Source organism: Mustela nigripes, chromosome 5 (assembly GCF_022355385.1).
Source record: "Mustela nigripes isolate SB6536 chromosome 5, MUSNIG.SB6536, whole genome shotgun sequence".
NCBI classification, from domain to species: domain Eukaryota; kingdom Metazoa; phylum Chordata; class Mammalia; order Carnivora; family Mustelidae; genus Mustela; species Mustela nigripes.
Genome location: NC_081561.1, coordinates 72,441,316 through 72,455,647, shown reverse-complemented (window position 1 = coordinate 72,455,647; position 14,332 = coordinate 72,441,316). Strand labels below are relative to the sequence as shown.

General features: G+C 36.9%; 1 protein-coding gene across 5 annotated transcripts in view; it reads right to left on the bottom strand.

Annotated features, from left to right (window-relative positions):
* The window catches only part of PKIB (cAMP-dependent protein kinase inhibitor beta), a 111,540-nt gene that overhangs the window by 84,613 nt on the left and 12,595 nt on the right, over positions 1 to 14,332 (bottom strand). For all 5 annotated transcript variants that reach the window (XR_009404457.1, XM_059400640.1, XM_059400642.1 and 2 more), the window contains exon 2: positions 1,205 to 1,306. Coding sequence is in view for 3 of the 5 variants with exons in the window: in XM_059400640.1 (XP_059256623.1) it covers positions 1,205 to 1,306 (102 nt within the window). In the remaining 2 variants the exon portion in view is untranslated. The remainder of the gene's footprint in view (positions 1 to 1,204; positions 1,307 to 14,332) is intronic.

The window sequence follows — 14,332 nt, the reverse complement described above, 5'->3', positions numbered from 1 at the left end:
TATAAATTGCTTCATAATAAAAGGTAATTTCAATTAAGACATGTTATTCTCTACACTAATAAATTTAAAGTTGGCCATGAAAGCAAAAATGCTCTGATAATACATGAAAATGAACATATCGCCACTGTCTACACGAAACTACTGTGGGTTATCAAAAATAAAGTTGTACTGGTTTTGAGAAAAACAGGCAATGAGCCTAAACCAAATTTAATATCTTCCACTCTTCCCTGTTCCCTTGGAGCTTTTTGTTCTCATGGGAATCTGGGAGTGGGAGGAGAATGTTAGGCCCTTCACACAGTCTGAGGCTTGCTCCATGTTTTCTGATCAGCCCTCTGAACTACAACGTTGGGTGGGGTGGGGGGGTGTCAGTGTCTCTCTCTGGCAGGGAGAATGCATCCCTAAGAGATTGAAGTGGCCTCAAATATAAGCCCTATCAAAATAACAGCATTTTCGTGAAATTTTAAGATTGTGATATGAATGAAGCCTCCTTTTTAAAGGACCCGTGATAGATGTCTATAAGCATTATACAGATATAAATATAGATACATACAATATATATACTATATAGATATATGAGTATATACAAATATTTGGATAGAATTCATAGTCACCTGTACAAATGGGTGTCATTTATACATATATGCACCATTGTCATATATATATTTATAAATATGAAATATGTAATATATAGATACATAGACACATATCACCAGCACAAAGAAATCTGTTTCTCTAAAAAAGAGTATTTCAGATTTATGTCTACCAGTGTCATCAAGAAATATTTGCTTGCATTTACTATGGTCTCTGAGGAGATTAGAATTGACCCAATAGGTAATAGAATGACTTTCTCTTCTGTTTTCAAGGCTATAAATTTAAAACATTATTTTGGTAAGCTGACTTCCTCTGTTAAGAACAATTTAAATAAGCCCAGCTAAGAATGTAAATATCAAAGCAGGCTCCATCTCTGTACTGATCACTGGTCTCTAGCAAACACAGGATGAAAATGTCTATCTCGGATTCTCGCATGCATTGTTTGCTATTACTCTGACAATGACAATAGAAAGCTTTGATTAGACTGTATTGATTTGTTTTCTAAAATAAAGACCTACCACTGTAGCTCTTCTTTGCTGTCATCTGGGTTTATAGTAACAAAGACATTTTTAGGGACATCCTCTATAGCGGGATCAATGGATCAAAAGCTTACCTACGTCTGTCCTTCTGCTCCCTGTGTGGCCTCAATAACTTGATGGTTCCCAGCTTCCCCCAGATTTCTCTTGATTGAGTACTTTTCAGTATACTGTGATCCCTGAAAGAAACAAAGGGGGGAAAAGACTTATTAAGATTAACATCTCTCATTCCTCGTCTACTTTGGAAAAGAACAAATGGCGCCTTGGGCAATAACACTGTCTAATTTAACACCTCAATGCCACACAATTTTAAAACACCATTCATTGTTATTTTTTCATTCCCCATCCTGATTTCTTTTTTACACTCTCCTGATTTATAGCATGAAGAGGATAAATTTCCTTGCATCAGCAGCTCAATACTCCCTTATAAATGAGGAGCGTGTTTCTTCTCATTTGTTCACTGTTCAAACTCATCAACTGTATTCTGTGTAATCTTTCTCCTGTTTTGCTTCCAAGACTGTCTAACAAGAGCAGTCACACACATTCTTACTAAATAACAAAATCAACAATATAGCAAGATACATATTTTTCTTCAGCTTTTCAAATTTCTATTGGAAACAGATTCATGAGTTGAATGACAACTTTTCTCAAATGTGTGATTTTGAAAGCAATAAATCCCCACAGCAGTTCATCTTTAAATTCCAATGCCAAGGAGGAAGGACCTTGTTTTTCTCATAATATTTGGAATTCTGGAAGAGAAAACAACCTCAATAAGATTTGGCCTACATGCATTGCCTTGACATCAAGAGGTAACTTGAAAATTTGCTGTGAATAAGCACCCGACCCACTTGTTTGGTTTTCCTGTTAATATCCTTTTCAGTACTTATATATCAAAAGTCCCTATTTTACAACTAATAATACAGAAAACAACTTGGTTATTTTCATTTCCACATAGATTCCTGATGGAGGTGGCTTCAACTGATCACTGGGCAAACCAGGCACCCCTTTCACGTATTTGAGCATGTGGTAAATGCCTAGTTGTTCTAGAAAAGCGCACCATGTTTCATGGTACAGAGATTTGTCTTGTTCCTTTTTATACAAAATGTGGGGCCAGTAACAATATTCCTATGCTTGTATGTTCTGTCTAACTTGATGAGGGTTATTCAGAGTAGGAAGGAGTCCAGTGCTGTCTGCTGTTTTCTCCTCTCCCCTCTTCTTCATAAACCACCAAGTTCTGTCTATTTCAGGCTCAGAAAAATCCTCAGCTCACTCTTCCGATTCCATTCCCACAGGCCCACACCTTCCTCCAACCCCTCAGTTCTTAGACATGTTAAGATATCTCTCACTAGGCTCTCTGGTTTGACACATGCCCCTTCCAGTCCATATTCCACAGATCATTCATGTTGGGACACTCACTGAACTTTCCATTTGTATGAATCCCAAGAATTATACATAGTGGAAATATTGAATCATTATTCTGAAATAAAGTACCTTGTCTCCCAAGTGCCAACAGCACTATGCTAGCCATCTTTTAAGACAGTTTTCAAATAATGTCACTACACTTCTTTTTCCTTGCTTTCCATATTTCCTCATAGCTTACAAGTAACCCAGAGCACAAGAATGCCCTAAGGACATTGTAATAAAGAGGCAGAAGCAGTGACCTTAGTTCTAGTTCCAGCTCATTCATTGTCACCTGTTGACTTTGACGAGTCATCTCTCCTTTCTTCTTAGGTAAATGGCAGAGCCTTGCTTATCACATGGGGATGGAAATATTTATCCTACTTATCTCTCTAGGTTGTTCTGGGAATCAAGGGTGATCCCATACAATAAAATACCAAATGTGCAATACTGCTATTACCCTTCCTGAAGGACTGCAGAGATAAAAACTGTGCTTCTTGTGTGTTAACCCTAGATTCAGACTGGGATCCTAGAAAAGGTAGCTGTGATCACACTTTTAAGTCTTGCAGCTTCCCTTTGGGACTGCGATGTTCTAAAGAGTTTTGTTTTGGCTTCCAGAGAGAGAAAAATGCCAAAGGAATCATAATCTAACATATTTGGACTTCCAAAACATGATGAATCTAAAGAGGAAAGAAAGGGAGAAGGGCCTCAAAACAGTGACAAATTTTAATTGGGTGAAACTACCATAACTAAAATAAGCTGTCATTTGTGGCACAAATGCTCATGCAATCTCCTTAAAACCCAAATGATTACTCTAGACATTAGTGGACCCTTTTCAATATGAACTATCTGCCTATTCTCTATCTTTGTGCTGTAGGTTTTAACTGGAAAATGTGGAATATATATAACAGGATGAGTTTGTTTTGCTTCTAAAGAGGAAACACAAAATATCAACTCAAACATCACTTCATATATAAACAGCACTGTAGCCTCAGTTCAAGGATGCTTTTCTTTTAGACTAAAAAAATAATAATAATAAAATAAAGAGGGAGGAATATATTTGAACTCATGCATATAAACAAACCAAAGAAAGTAGAGAAGAAGGGCAGAGTGATAGGAATAAAGACCACAAGCTCTATTTTCCTAAAATTTGGTGAGATGAATGTTAATCAGAGTTTTACAAAGTTTAAATTCTCCTTTAAATTGCATAGATATAATCAGGTAAAGAAAATAAGCTTCCATGAAGTACAATTTTTCTTGAAATTATTGTCACATATTTAGAAGGATCTAAAAGTGTGTTCGTTTATTCCTTCAGATACTCAAAACCAATAATTACTGAGTACCTTCCATGCATGAGACTTTGCACAAGATGTGATAAGATGTGCTGGTTTGAACCCCTTGGCCATATTGGGTTAACAACAGATGCCAAAAGAACTGAACAAATAGGCCATATAAAAAACACACTGCTCTTCTGCCTAGAATGCATATCAACCTTTGCTCTCACTAGCAGACTCTGGACCATCCTTAAAGGATTCCAGCTCAAACGCTGCTCCTTTTGTAAAGCTCTCTGGAATTCCTCCAGTTTGACACTAATCATAATCCCAGCCACTAAATCACTATGTTCAAAACTCTGATGTGCTAACCATGGTCAGCTTTGCATTACAGCACTGTGTGTGACAATCTTCCCTAGTAGCCTGTGAACATCCTGAGAGGTAATGTTTTATTCATCCATCCGCAGGACTTAGCATGACATACTGTAAATACTCAATTAGTGATTACTGAATGGAAAATTCATACATCTTTACTTGCATGAGAAAAAGATACATCATAACTTTAAAGATTTGCAAATGTTTTGTGTTCACCCTTGCTCTATGTATTTCTAAAAAGAAAAATTTATACCTTGAATGTGAAAATATGGAAAACTCATGTATTCATATATAAAAGTCTTTACAATAAAATTAGCATTATTTTATTCAAATTCCTTTACTTACTTATTCTTAAGTTTCCCTCTTACTAACTCAACTTACTTACTAACTCAATATATTTTTCCTACTAGATAGGAGTGATTTCCTTTTTTTAAAGATTTATTGATTTATTTGAGAGAGAGGAAGAGAGAGTACCAGAGGGAGGAGGGTCAGAGGGAGAAGCAGACTCCCCACTGAACAGGGGGCCTGATGCTGAAGCAGGACTGGGTCCCGGGACTCCAGGATCATGACCTGAGCCAAAAGCATTCCCTTAACAGAGCCACCCAGATGTCCTATATGCTTGATTTCTATAACAGTTTTTAAACCAACCTGCTAATGAAATCCTCGGCAACTGCTATAATTTCAAAAGCTTTAGTAGGTATTGTACATATATAGAATTCTAAATAACCTGTTCTCCTAATTCAGTCAGCAACCATAGTTGTCTATCATGTGGTAGATACCGCAGAAGAAACCCAAACCCTTTCAGGAGAGAAACGGGTTATAGCTAGAGTAGTTGATAAGGAATATATACAAATAAGAAAAATAAAATGCTACCTACATGTCATATTTCTAATTTATCTGAAATTATTAAACGTTCTTAGAATGAAGCCTCAGTAGCTGAAGAATGAATTAATAGGACCCGATGAAAATGACTAAGAATCAGACATCTATTCATGTTTCCCATTCAGTTAATACAAATAAACAGTCAGCTGTCCTCTTAGATTCAAGTCGATATCATAAACATTTTTAATAGGCAAAGTAAAATGAAGTTTTCTAATTAAAAATGTACTGCCTGCACTGTACAACTGCTTTTATATAGGAATTTGGCAAAGTTGACCAATTTTGTCTTAATGTTGACAAATTCTGCCCCCGTGATCCCACTATGAAACTCCCTTAAACATTTTGGTCCCCAGGATAATTCTCTTTTTACTCCATTGTCAGTGAGCTGCTATGGGGAGGGAGAGGAGACAAAGGGGTTTTAACATTTAATAAACACAGGTTCTGTGTGATAAGCCTTGCTAGATACTTAACATTTTATTCCATTTCATCATAATCTACCACATAGACGACTTTTTTCAAAGCTTAGAAATGGGGAGATACCTCCCCCCAAGGTCACACAGCTGATAAGCCACAGAGACAGGATTCAAATTCAGTTCTATCCGGCTCTAAAGCCTTTGATTGATCCACTATGCACCATGATGCTTCACAACATTCTTGGGATATTTTCTTTTGGGGCTTTTCCCCTATATTATTTTCCTCTTATGACTAAACAGTAGTTCCAAAATAAAATAAAATAAAATAAACAGTAGTTCCTTAACACATTGTTTTGCCTCGAAGCTGTAGGAAATATATTTTTTTGAGAATTGATGCAAAAACAATTCACTTATTCATTTCCTTTAATTTTTCTTTTAACCACTTCCCATTCTTGCACATCTCATACACCAATATATACATATATATGTATATATATACCTCTCATCTCATACTGAAGAGAAACAACTTCAATGCCAAGTGCCTGAATTTATCTTACACGTTCACAGAATTTGAGTGGATGTAAAGAAGCATAATTAAAAGGCTTCCTTCTGTGGACTACTGGCCCATAGCATAAAATAAGCAAACTTTAGTTATGTAAAGTGATTTCCTAGTTTGCATTCTCTTGCATTCTCTCATCATATCATTAGAACCTGAAACAAGTCTGTTGTGAATACCCACTAGGTTGCCCTCATGAAACAACATGGAACATAAAGTATTCTGTAATGATCAAGAGCACATATTCTAAAGACATACTTTCTGATTACCAATCTTCACTGTGTACATTTGACCCCATTACCTAACCTTTCTGGGCAGGCCTACACTTCCCCACATGTAAAATAATCTTAATAATAGTACCCATCATATACAGTTACTGGGAAATTTAAATGACATGGGTACTTCATTGAAGTCAAAAAGAATAAAGCTCAGTACATACTGTGCTTAATGTTTTAGATTTATTACTACTCTTCTGTAACTTTATATAAATAGAATACTCCTACCAATGATATATACAATAAAAAGAGCAAAATGATCACTTATAAATAGTAAGTAGCTATAAATAATACATCTTAGAAAACATTAAAACTTTCTATGTATTATTTCTATGATATAAATATCCAAGTAGTCCTCTAACTGAATGGCTTAGACACATTAGTGAGTATGCATTATGTGTGTAAAACAAAAATCTGTGTGAAATTTTTGAGAGGAATTTTTAAGCTTTTAACTTATTTTTTTTAACTCATTTATTTTCAGCATAACAGTGTCATTATTTTTTTCACCACACCCAGTGCTCCATGCAATCCGTGCCCTCTATAATACCCACCACCTGGTGTTGTATAACTTTCAGAGTACAGTTCTTTTACCTATATGGTTAAGTTTATTCCCACCCTCCCTGCCACTTCAAACCTCTCAGATTGTTTTTCAGAGTCTACAGTCTCTCATGATTCACCTCCCCTTCCAATTTACCCCAACCCCCTTCTTTCTAACTCCCCATGTCCTCCATGCTTTTTGTTATGCTCCACAAATAAGTGAAACCATATGATAATTGACTCTCTCTGCTTGACTTATTTCACTCAGCATAATCTCCTCCAGTCCTGTCCATGTTGCTACAAAAATTGGGTATTCGTCCTTTCTGATGGAGGCATAATACTCCATAGTGTATATGAACCACATCTTAACTTGTTATTTTTAAAGAAAATAGTTCCTTCAAAGAATATAGACACTAATGCAACAAAGAAGCTTCCTCTGTCCCCACAGCAGCAGGCAAACAGTGACAGCCCAAGGCCAGGAGCACTAGATGAAAACTAAGTGGGATGAAGGGAAACAAGGTTCATTCATATCATTTGTCTCTAACTGGTCAGTGTTAATTATTTCTCAAATCTGACAGCCACATGTTCCCCTGTTTCATACTTTATTTTTTTAAAGATTTTATTTATTTATTTTACAGAGAGAAATCACAAGTAGATGGAGAGGCAGGCAGAGAGAGAGAGAGAGGGAAGCAGGCTCCCTGCTGAGCAGAGAGCCCGATGCGGGGCTCGATCCCAGGACCCTGAGATCATGACCTGAGCCGAAGGCAGCGGCTTAACCCACTGAGCCACCCAGGCGCCCCCCCTTTTTTTTTTAAAGATTTTATTTATTTATTATACTTTAGCCTTTGATGCAACTGTGCGCTATTCCAAGATATTTAAAGAGCTCAATTTTGGCCTCCACAATATGTGCTTGGATCTTCAGGAGAAGCCAGTGCTCAACAAAGGCAACTTTAAAACCTAAAAGCAGAACTCAGCCTTCTTATGAAAGCTGATGAGTTCTGACATTTTATCAACTCTCCTGAAGAGTCATTTATGCATCGTGTGAAATAGTAAAAATAAAACAAGATGTGGGCCTGGTGAATTATCTTCTGACTTGACCAGACCAGAGTTAGCTTGCTGATTTCTCTCAAATGTGAATATTTACTTTGGCTAAATAATGTTAATAGGGGAAGTTACATATTCCATGAGGCATAAAGAAAAATTACTTTTCTATTACCCAGAAACCTTCCCGTGCAACTAAGCCTAAAGGAGAAAAAAACTGGGAAGGAAGTATTTGAAATGGGAACTCTAGCTGCGACAGCTACCTGACTTGCTCCCAGTTCATGTTTAATTAAATTTACATCAATAATTCCATAAATTGCTTGCATGTTCATAGAACATAAGTTATCATCTTTGATTCTAAGGTCAAATACTTACTGCTAACAACCCTTGTGCCTCTCAGGGAGACTTGGACCCCTGCCAGACTGTACTGTTTTGTCCATGGGGGCGGGCCCACTACTGTAAAACTCCGTGGGGGATAATCCACCACCATGGTCCCCTGGTTGCCTGGCAACAACCCCTTATGACTGCTCCTCGGGGACTGCTAGGCAACAGCAGCACTGAGTCTGACCCAGCTGCTCCCAGAGCATGGCTTCTCAAGAGGGCCAGGTTAACAGGAGGCCAAGGGCCCTAAGTGACTAATTACATAATCCGTACACATTTCTCAGAATGCTCTCCGACTGTCGCTAAAGAAAAATCAGAGCACAGCTAGTTCCTCCCCTGAAGGGTACTCTGGAATGTATCCTTAATTTAAACTCTATCCCTGGATCTTTAGAGAAACTGACAGAAAACTAACGCATCAGAGCCAAAATCTGTGGCCAAAAAAGTCTATTTAAAAAAGCGCACACACGCATAAAGGAGGTCATTCTTTTTTCAATCACATTTAAAATATGGCTTTCAAAGCTTTCATAATTTCAAAGAATTTTGCTATTTAGATATCGTCTGTTAACAGACCAAAAAATGGGAAAAACATAAGAATTTTCCAAGCCTGTTCCTAAGATATTTCAACACATAACTCTAAGTACAGCTTCTAGGAAAGACTTTCAATTCTAATCAATAGTTAAACCCACATTTACATCTTCAATTTCGATATCTCCTTCTGCACTCAAGAAATCTAAATTGTCATATTTTTCCATCTACATCCAACCTACCTCTTAGGACAAAGGCCTAATCAATCTAAAAACTTACACATCAGTGCATGAGTACAGCCTCACCCAATCTTCTTTACTGTCCCTTAGATCTCTATCGTGAGGAAGAGGTAGGTGCTCCAAGAGACATGATCTTGTAGCCAGTACACCACAGATACAAATAGGATTCTGCTGCTGTGCTCATTTAAAACCATCAGTCAAGTCCAAGCTATTTAGCAGGATATGAAAGGCACTTCTGAATCTACTTCCCATCAAACTTCCAGCCACATCTGCTCAGTCCACGATGCGATTTAATTATAGTTCCCTAAACAACATCACACATTTTAAGTCTCTTTTTTCTTCCCAGAACACATTCCCCTTTGCCTGGCAAACTACTGGTTAGATGTCAAGATGTAACAATAACATCACCTCCTCTGAGAAACTGTCTCTGATTTTAGAATTACTCATAACCACCTCTGAGCATCTTTATTCCTGATTCATACAGCCATGATGGCATTGGTCATACTGTTTCACAGTTATTTCCCTACTTAACATTAATCTCATGTTGCTCAAATGCTGGGCCTTATTCTGTTCAACCTGGTTTCCTCAGTGCCTAGCATATTCCTTAACATTAAGAATGAGTTTATACTATAGTTTAATAATGATAAGAAAATTGTGTACCGAGGCTAAATGGTAAAATATACGAAGACTGGGCATTTTTAACCTCTTAATTAAACAATTTACTAAGAAACAAAAATAAACTAACCTCCTGACTTTGGGGCTGGTCCTCTTCTCCATAAACTATGATGAATCATTGAGGGCAAATAAGCAGCTATCTCTGAATTGATGCAATCCATTCAGTATTATGGCTAAAATAACCAGACTGTTTGTGCCCATTCTGTTGTAATTAAAATAACATGAAAGTCAAGGGAACTACTGGCAACCAAATCACTAAAAGCTGGTCTGGAGCTAGTCTCTGGGAAGAAAACTTGCCATTCAGATTAGTAACTCTTAAAATGGCTTTCGCAGAGGAATGCCTGGGTGGCTCAGTCGGGTAAGTGTTCAACTCTTGATTATGACTTAGGTCATGATCTCAGGGTTCTGAGACCGAGCCCAGTGTTGGGCTCCATGCTCAGCAGGGAGTCTGCTGGAGATTCACTCTCTTCCTTTCTTTCCATCTCCCTCCACTCCTCCCCCCACTCATATGTGTGCGCTCTCTCCCTCTCTCAGTAAATAAATACATTTTAAAATTTTTTCACAGAAATCTTGGTGTAACTGAAATAGAGAAGAGAGTATAAAAGAAATTAACTAGCTAAAGGCCAAATAAAAAGCAAGGAAAAGTTATTCTAATTTTAAAATTTCCTAAATAGTAATTCACAAAACTTTACTTCCTCCACATGTGTTCCTCAAAGCACTAATTTTAAAGATAGGAACATGACCAAACAAAACACAAAAGCCCACAAATGTCACAACAAAGCTAGTATCTCAAAATTGTGCACCAAATATCTCAAAGTCGCTCAACCTCTTACCTCACCACCGCAGGCGCTGGACATACAGCCCTCCATTTTCAAATATAACAATGCTTTCAGGATTTTTCTATAACAAGTTCACATATATGATTATGCAACCATATCACCAAAGACTTTAACATTAGCAGTAATATGACTGTCTAGGTTAACCCATGCAACACAAACCCTAATTAATGGAAATCTGCATTGTGAGCCTATGAATTGTTAGTCTATTAAGAGCTTGTGGGGTCTACACACTGCTAAGGCTGTGCACTTCTGAAACTAGGAAACCTGTATTCTTGGAAGTATTTGACTGTGTGTCAGAAAGTACTCACAACTGATAAATCACAACGTGATAAATTTTGCATAACAAAGGAGTCTTACTTGATAGTCTATATATTAAAGTGTATTTATATATTAAAATAAAATAAACACATTATTAAGTGGAATTAAGTAGAACAGGTAAGTACAAAATTTCAGGGAAACTGCCCTTTTCTATGGAGCAATTTGAGTGATGTCTCTAGATTTCTGGGAATTTTTTGGTGGAAAAGAAGAACAATTTGACCACAGCAGAACAGAGCTGGGCTACGACTTTCTTTGTTCTGGATAAGACACTGCTATTAATCCAACTTAAAACTATACTACTTTTGTTGGACAGCTACTTGACAGTATCAATTAATATTAAATTGGCCATAAAACAGAATCCTTTAGTATTCTATTATATTAAACCAATTCTACGAATAACCATTTTTTCTCTATCGGGTTTCTTTTTAAAAAAATGTACACCACTCCTGTATTTATCCTTATCTAAAGAAACTGTCAAAATAATTATTTTTGACTCAGAAAGCAGCACTGATTGTATGACTCGCTACTCAAAAACTTGTGAGAATGCAAATTAACTAAAAACTTAAGTCCAAAATCTTCATGCCAGCATTTAAGATTCATCACTACAACTCTAATGTATCTTTCTACCCTTATCTTTTCCCAGTCCCTAAATAATTCTACATAAGACTCTGTCCCACTCTTCTCTGTATTTGTAACATTGTTCATGCTGTTTTCTCAATCAGGGATGTCTTGCCTATTCATTGAAATTCCATCAGTCCTTCAAGGATCATCCCAATTACTGTATGTTCCATAAAGTCTTTCTGATTAATCTCAAAGTTTATCTTTCTCTTCTTTGAAACCCCACAGCACTTTTTAGTTCTTTAGTTCTTTTGTGGTCTTTACTACTGTCTTCCCTGCAGGAAAGTTGTGTATATTATCTCACCCCACCTTCTCAAAACAGATATTTCTAAGCGTACATACAAGAGACAAGAGTCTCACTCTTTCTTGTATGTACTATATCACTAGCCACAAGTGACTGATCCAAGAGGTGCTTTTTAATAGATACTTGTTTATTTTAATTTAGTTAAGTATTCATATCAGAGATGCATGTGATGAGTTCCAAAATTCATTAAAAGCTTTTTCTATTATTATTTACTTTATTTTATTTAAAGATTTTATTTATTTATTTGACAGAGAGAGAGCACAAGCAGGCAAGCAGCAGAGGGAGGAGGAGAAGCAGGTTCCCTGCTGAGCAGGGAGCCTGACTTGGGGCTCCATTTCAGGACCCTGGGATCATGACCTGACCTGAAGGCACCCAGGCACCCAAAAGTTTTTTTTATTTTAAATACTATCACACTTTATTTACTTCCATTTTTAAGTAATCTCTACACCTAATGTGGGGATCTAACTCAAGACCCCAAGATTGAGAATCATATGTTCCACCAACTGAGCCAGCCAGGTACCCCCATTAAAAGCTTTAATGAAGGACATCCATAACCATCTAAAGAAATGAACCTGAAAATGAATGGGCACATGTAGCATTAAAATATGGAATTACAGACTCTAATAGAATAATTCAGGTACTTTTTGCTATGTGCTGATTTTATGATGAAGAACTTAAATCCTATTATTCATATTAGTATAAGCAAGTTGACAAAAACCTGAAATCTGAAAAGATAAAGACATCTTCAGGGTCACATGACTAATTAAGATCTGAGTTGGTCTCACAATCAAGCTTTTTTAGTTTAGTTATAATTTCTATTGCTATCTCCCAAATCCTGCGTCAACATGTTTTCTTGTTTTCTATTAATGTCTTCTTAAATGTTAGCTGCAAAAGTATTTGTGTAAAGAAGGGTTCCCTTATCTATTTTTTATCCTCAAAATAATTATTTTAACAGACAGAATTTAAAATAAAATCCAGTAATGATGACTAAAGGGGATTACAACAAACAAAACTTATTTATACAAAGCTTAATTCTTTTGTAACCTAACTAAAAAGAATAGAGTCAAGAATCAAGATATTAAAAATGCTGCTAAGTAAATGTCACAAAATCTATGCACTAATAAGATTCACAGTCTTTATTCACAAGACAGTCTTACAAGTTTAATCAGCACCCATTTGTGCTTCCGTTTTAACTTGTGTGTCACCAGTTTAATGGATAGTAAAAATTTCTTCTCAACATCCATTTCCACTTTGAGAAGGCTTCCTCCTATATTTACTCCATGTGATTCAATTGTTTCCAAGAATAAAGTTGAGACTCATATCTTACAAATCTGAGCTCCAGATGCACCTAGCCACAGTGATTAGTTCAGAAGTGGTACGTGACTCAAACCTGCTCCAAAAAGCTTATTACATTTTTCCAACCCAGCAAATGCTTACAGAGTGGGTTCATGATGCAAGTTTGTCCATCTTAGGACTGGTACAAAAGCTACTAGGTAAAAATACTTTTTCTCTTTGAATCTGAATTTGAGAATTTAGGCCAGGGGCTCTTGATAGCTCTTTTGTCACTAAGCAGGGCATGAAGATGAAGACAGGAGATATATAAAAAGAAACTAAGGGATTTCAAAATTTTCAAACGTGTAGACTCTTTAAGTCAAGGATGTACTCTACATAGATAGCATCCTGGGAAACCTGTCAGGCCCAGAAAAGCCAGGAAAGTTGCTCATGTTCTTTGAGAGTATGTGGATTCCTCCAGTAATTTGCATAAACATGATGATATGGGGACATTAAGTCGTGAAGGACTCAAAACAGATGAGGGTGTGAAGGTGCTGTAGTTGTAGGGGAGAAGCTGGTAAGGGATGAGCCAGAACCACACAGAGTTCTTAGGTTCTTCACTGACTTGTGCTGATGGAAACATGGAATCCATTTTGAAACATCTTACTCTAGGCAGTAAGAGTATGGAGAGTGCAAATAGATGAGTCAAAGAATCAGCCACCCTAATGAACCCACAGGACAAGTATATGTCTGAATCTTTGGACTGGTGTTAAAAAAAAAAAAAAAAAAGAATAGAGAGTGCTATGCCTAGAGAGTTTCTGAATTTGAAGTGGTAGGAAGGAATAATTTCATATAATAAAAAGTCCAGGGTGTGGCCACAGAAATGGTTGGGTGAGAAATAGTAAAGGTTACTGCTTGAGTTGTAGAGATCAAAAACTGAGAGGTCATGTTAGATGTAGATATGAAGCCACCCAGATTGAGAACAGAAGAAGGCTGGGAAAAGTTGACTGGACACCAGTCGCTAGAGTGTTCAGTGAAGGAAGGTTTTGTTCAAGTAGTAAGTAGATGATAGGAGTGAGTAATGATAGAGGGCAGTACAGCCAGATGGCTCCAAGAAATTGGGGTGAGTCAAAGAGAGTGGAGAAATAACGATTTAGAGGTGGGATATGGATATATGGAGGGCATGTGACCCACCTCTCTGCCTTGAGATTTGTGAACTATGAAATATTAAACAGTATCCAACAGAAAGAGCTCAGAGGAAGGGAGATACCAAGTTTCACAGCTAGGGA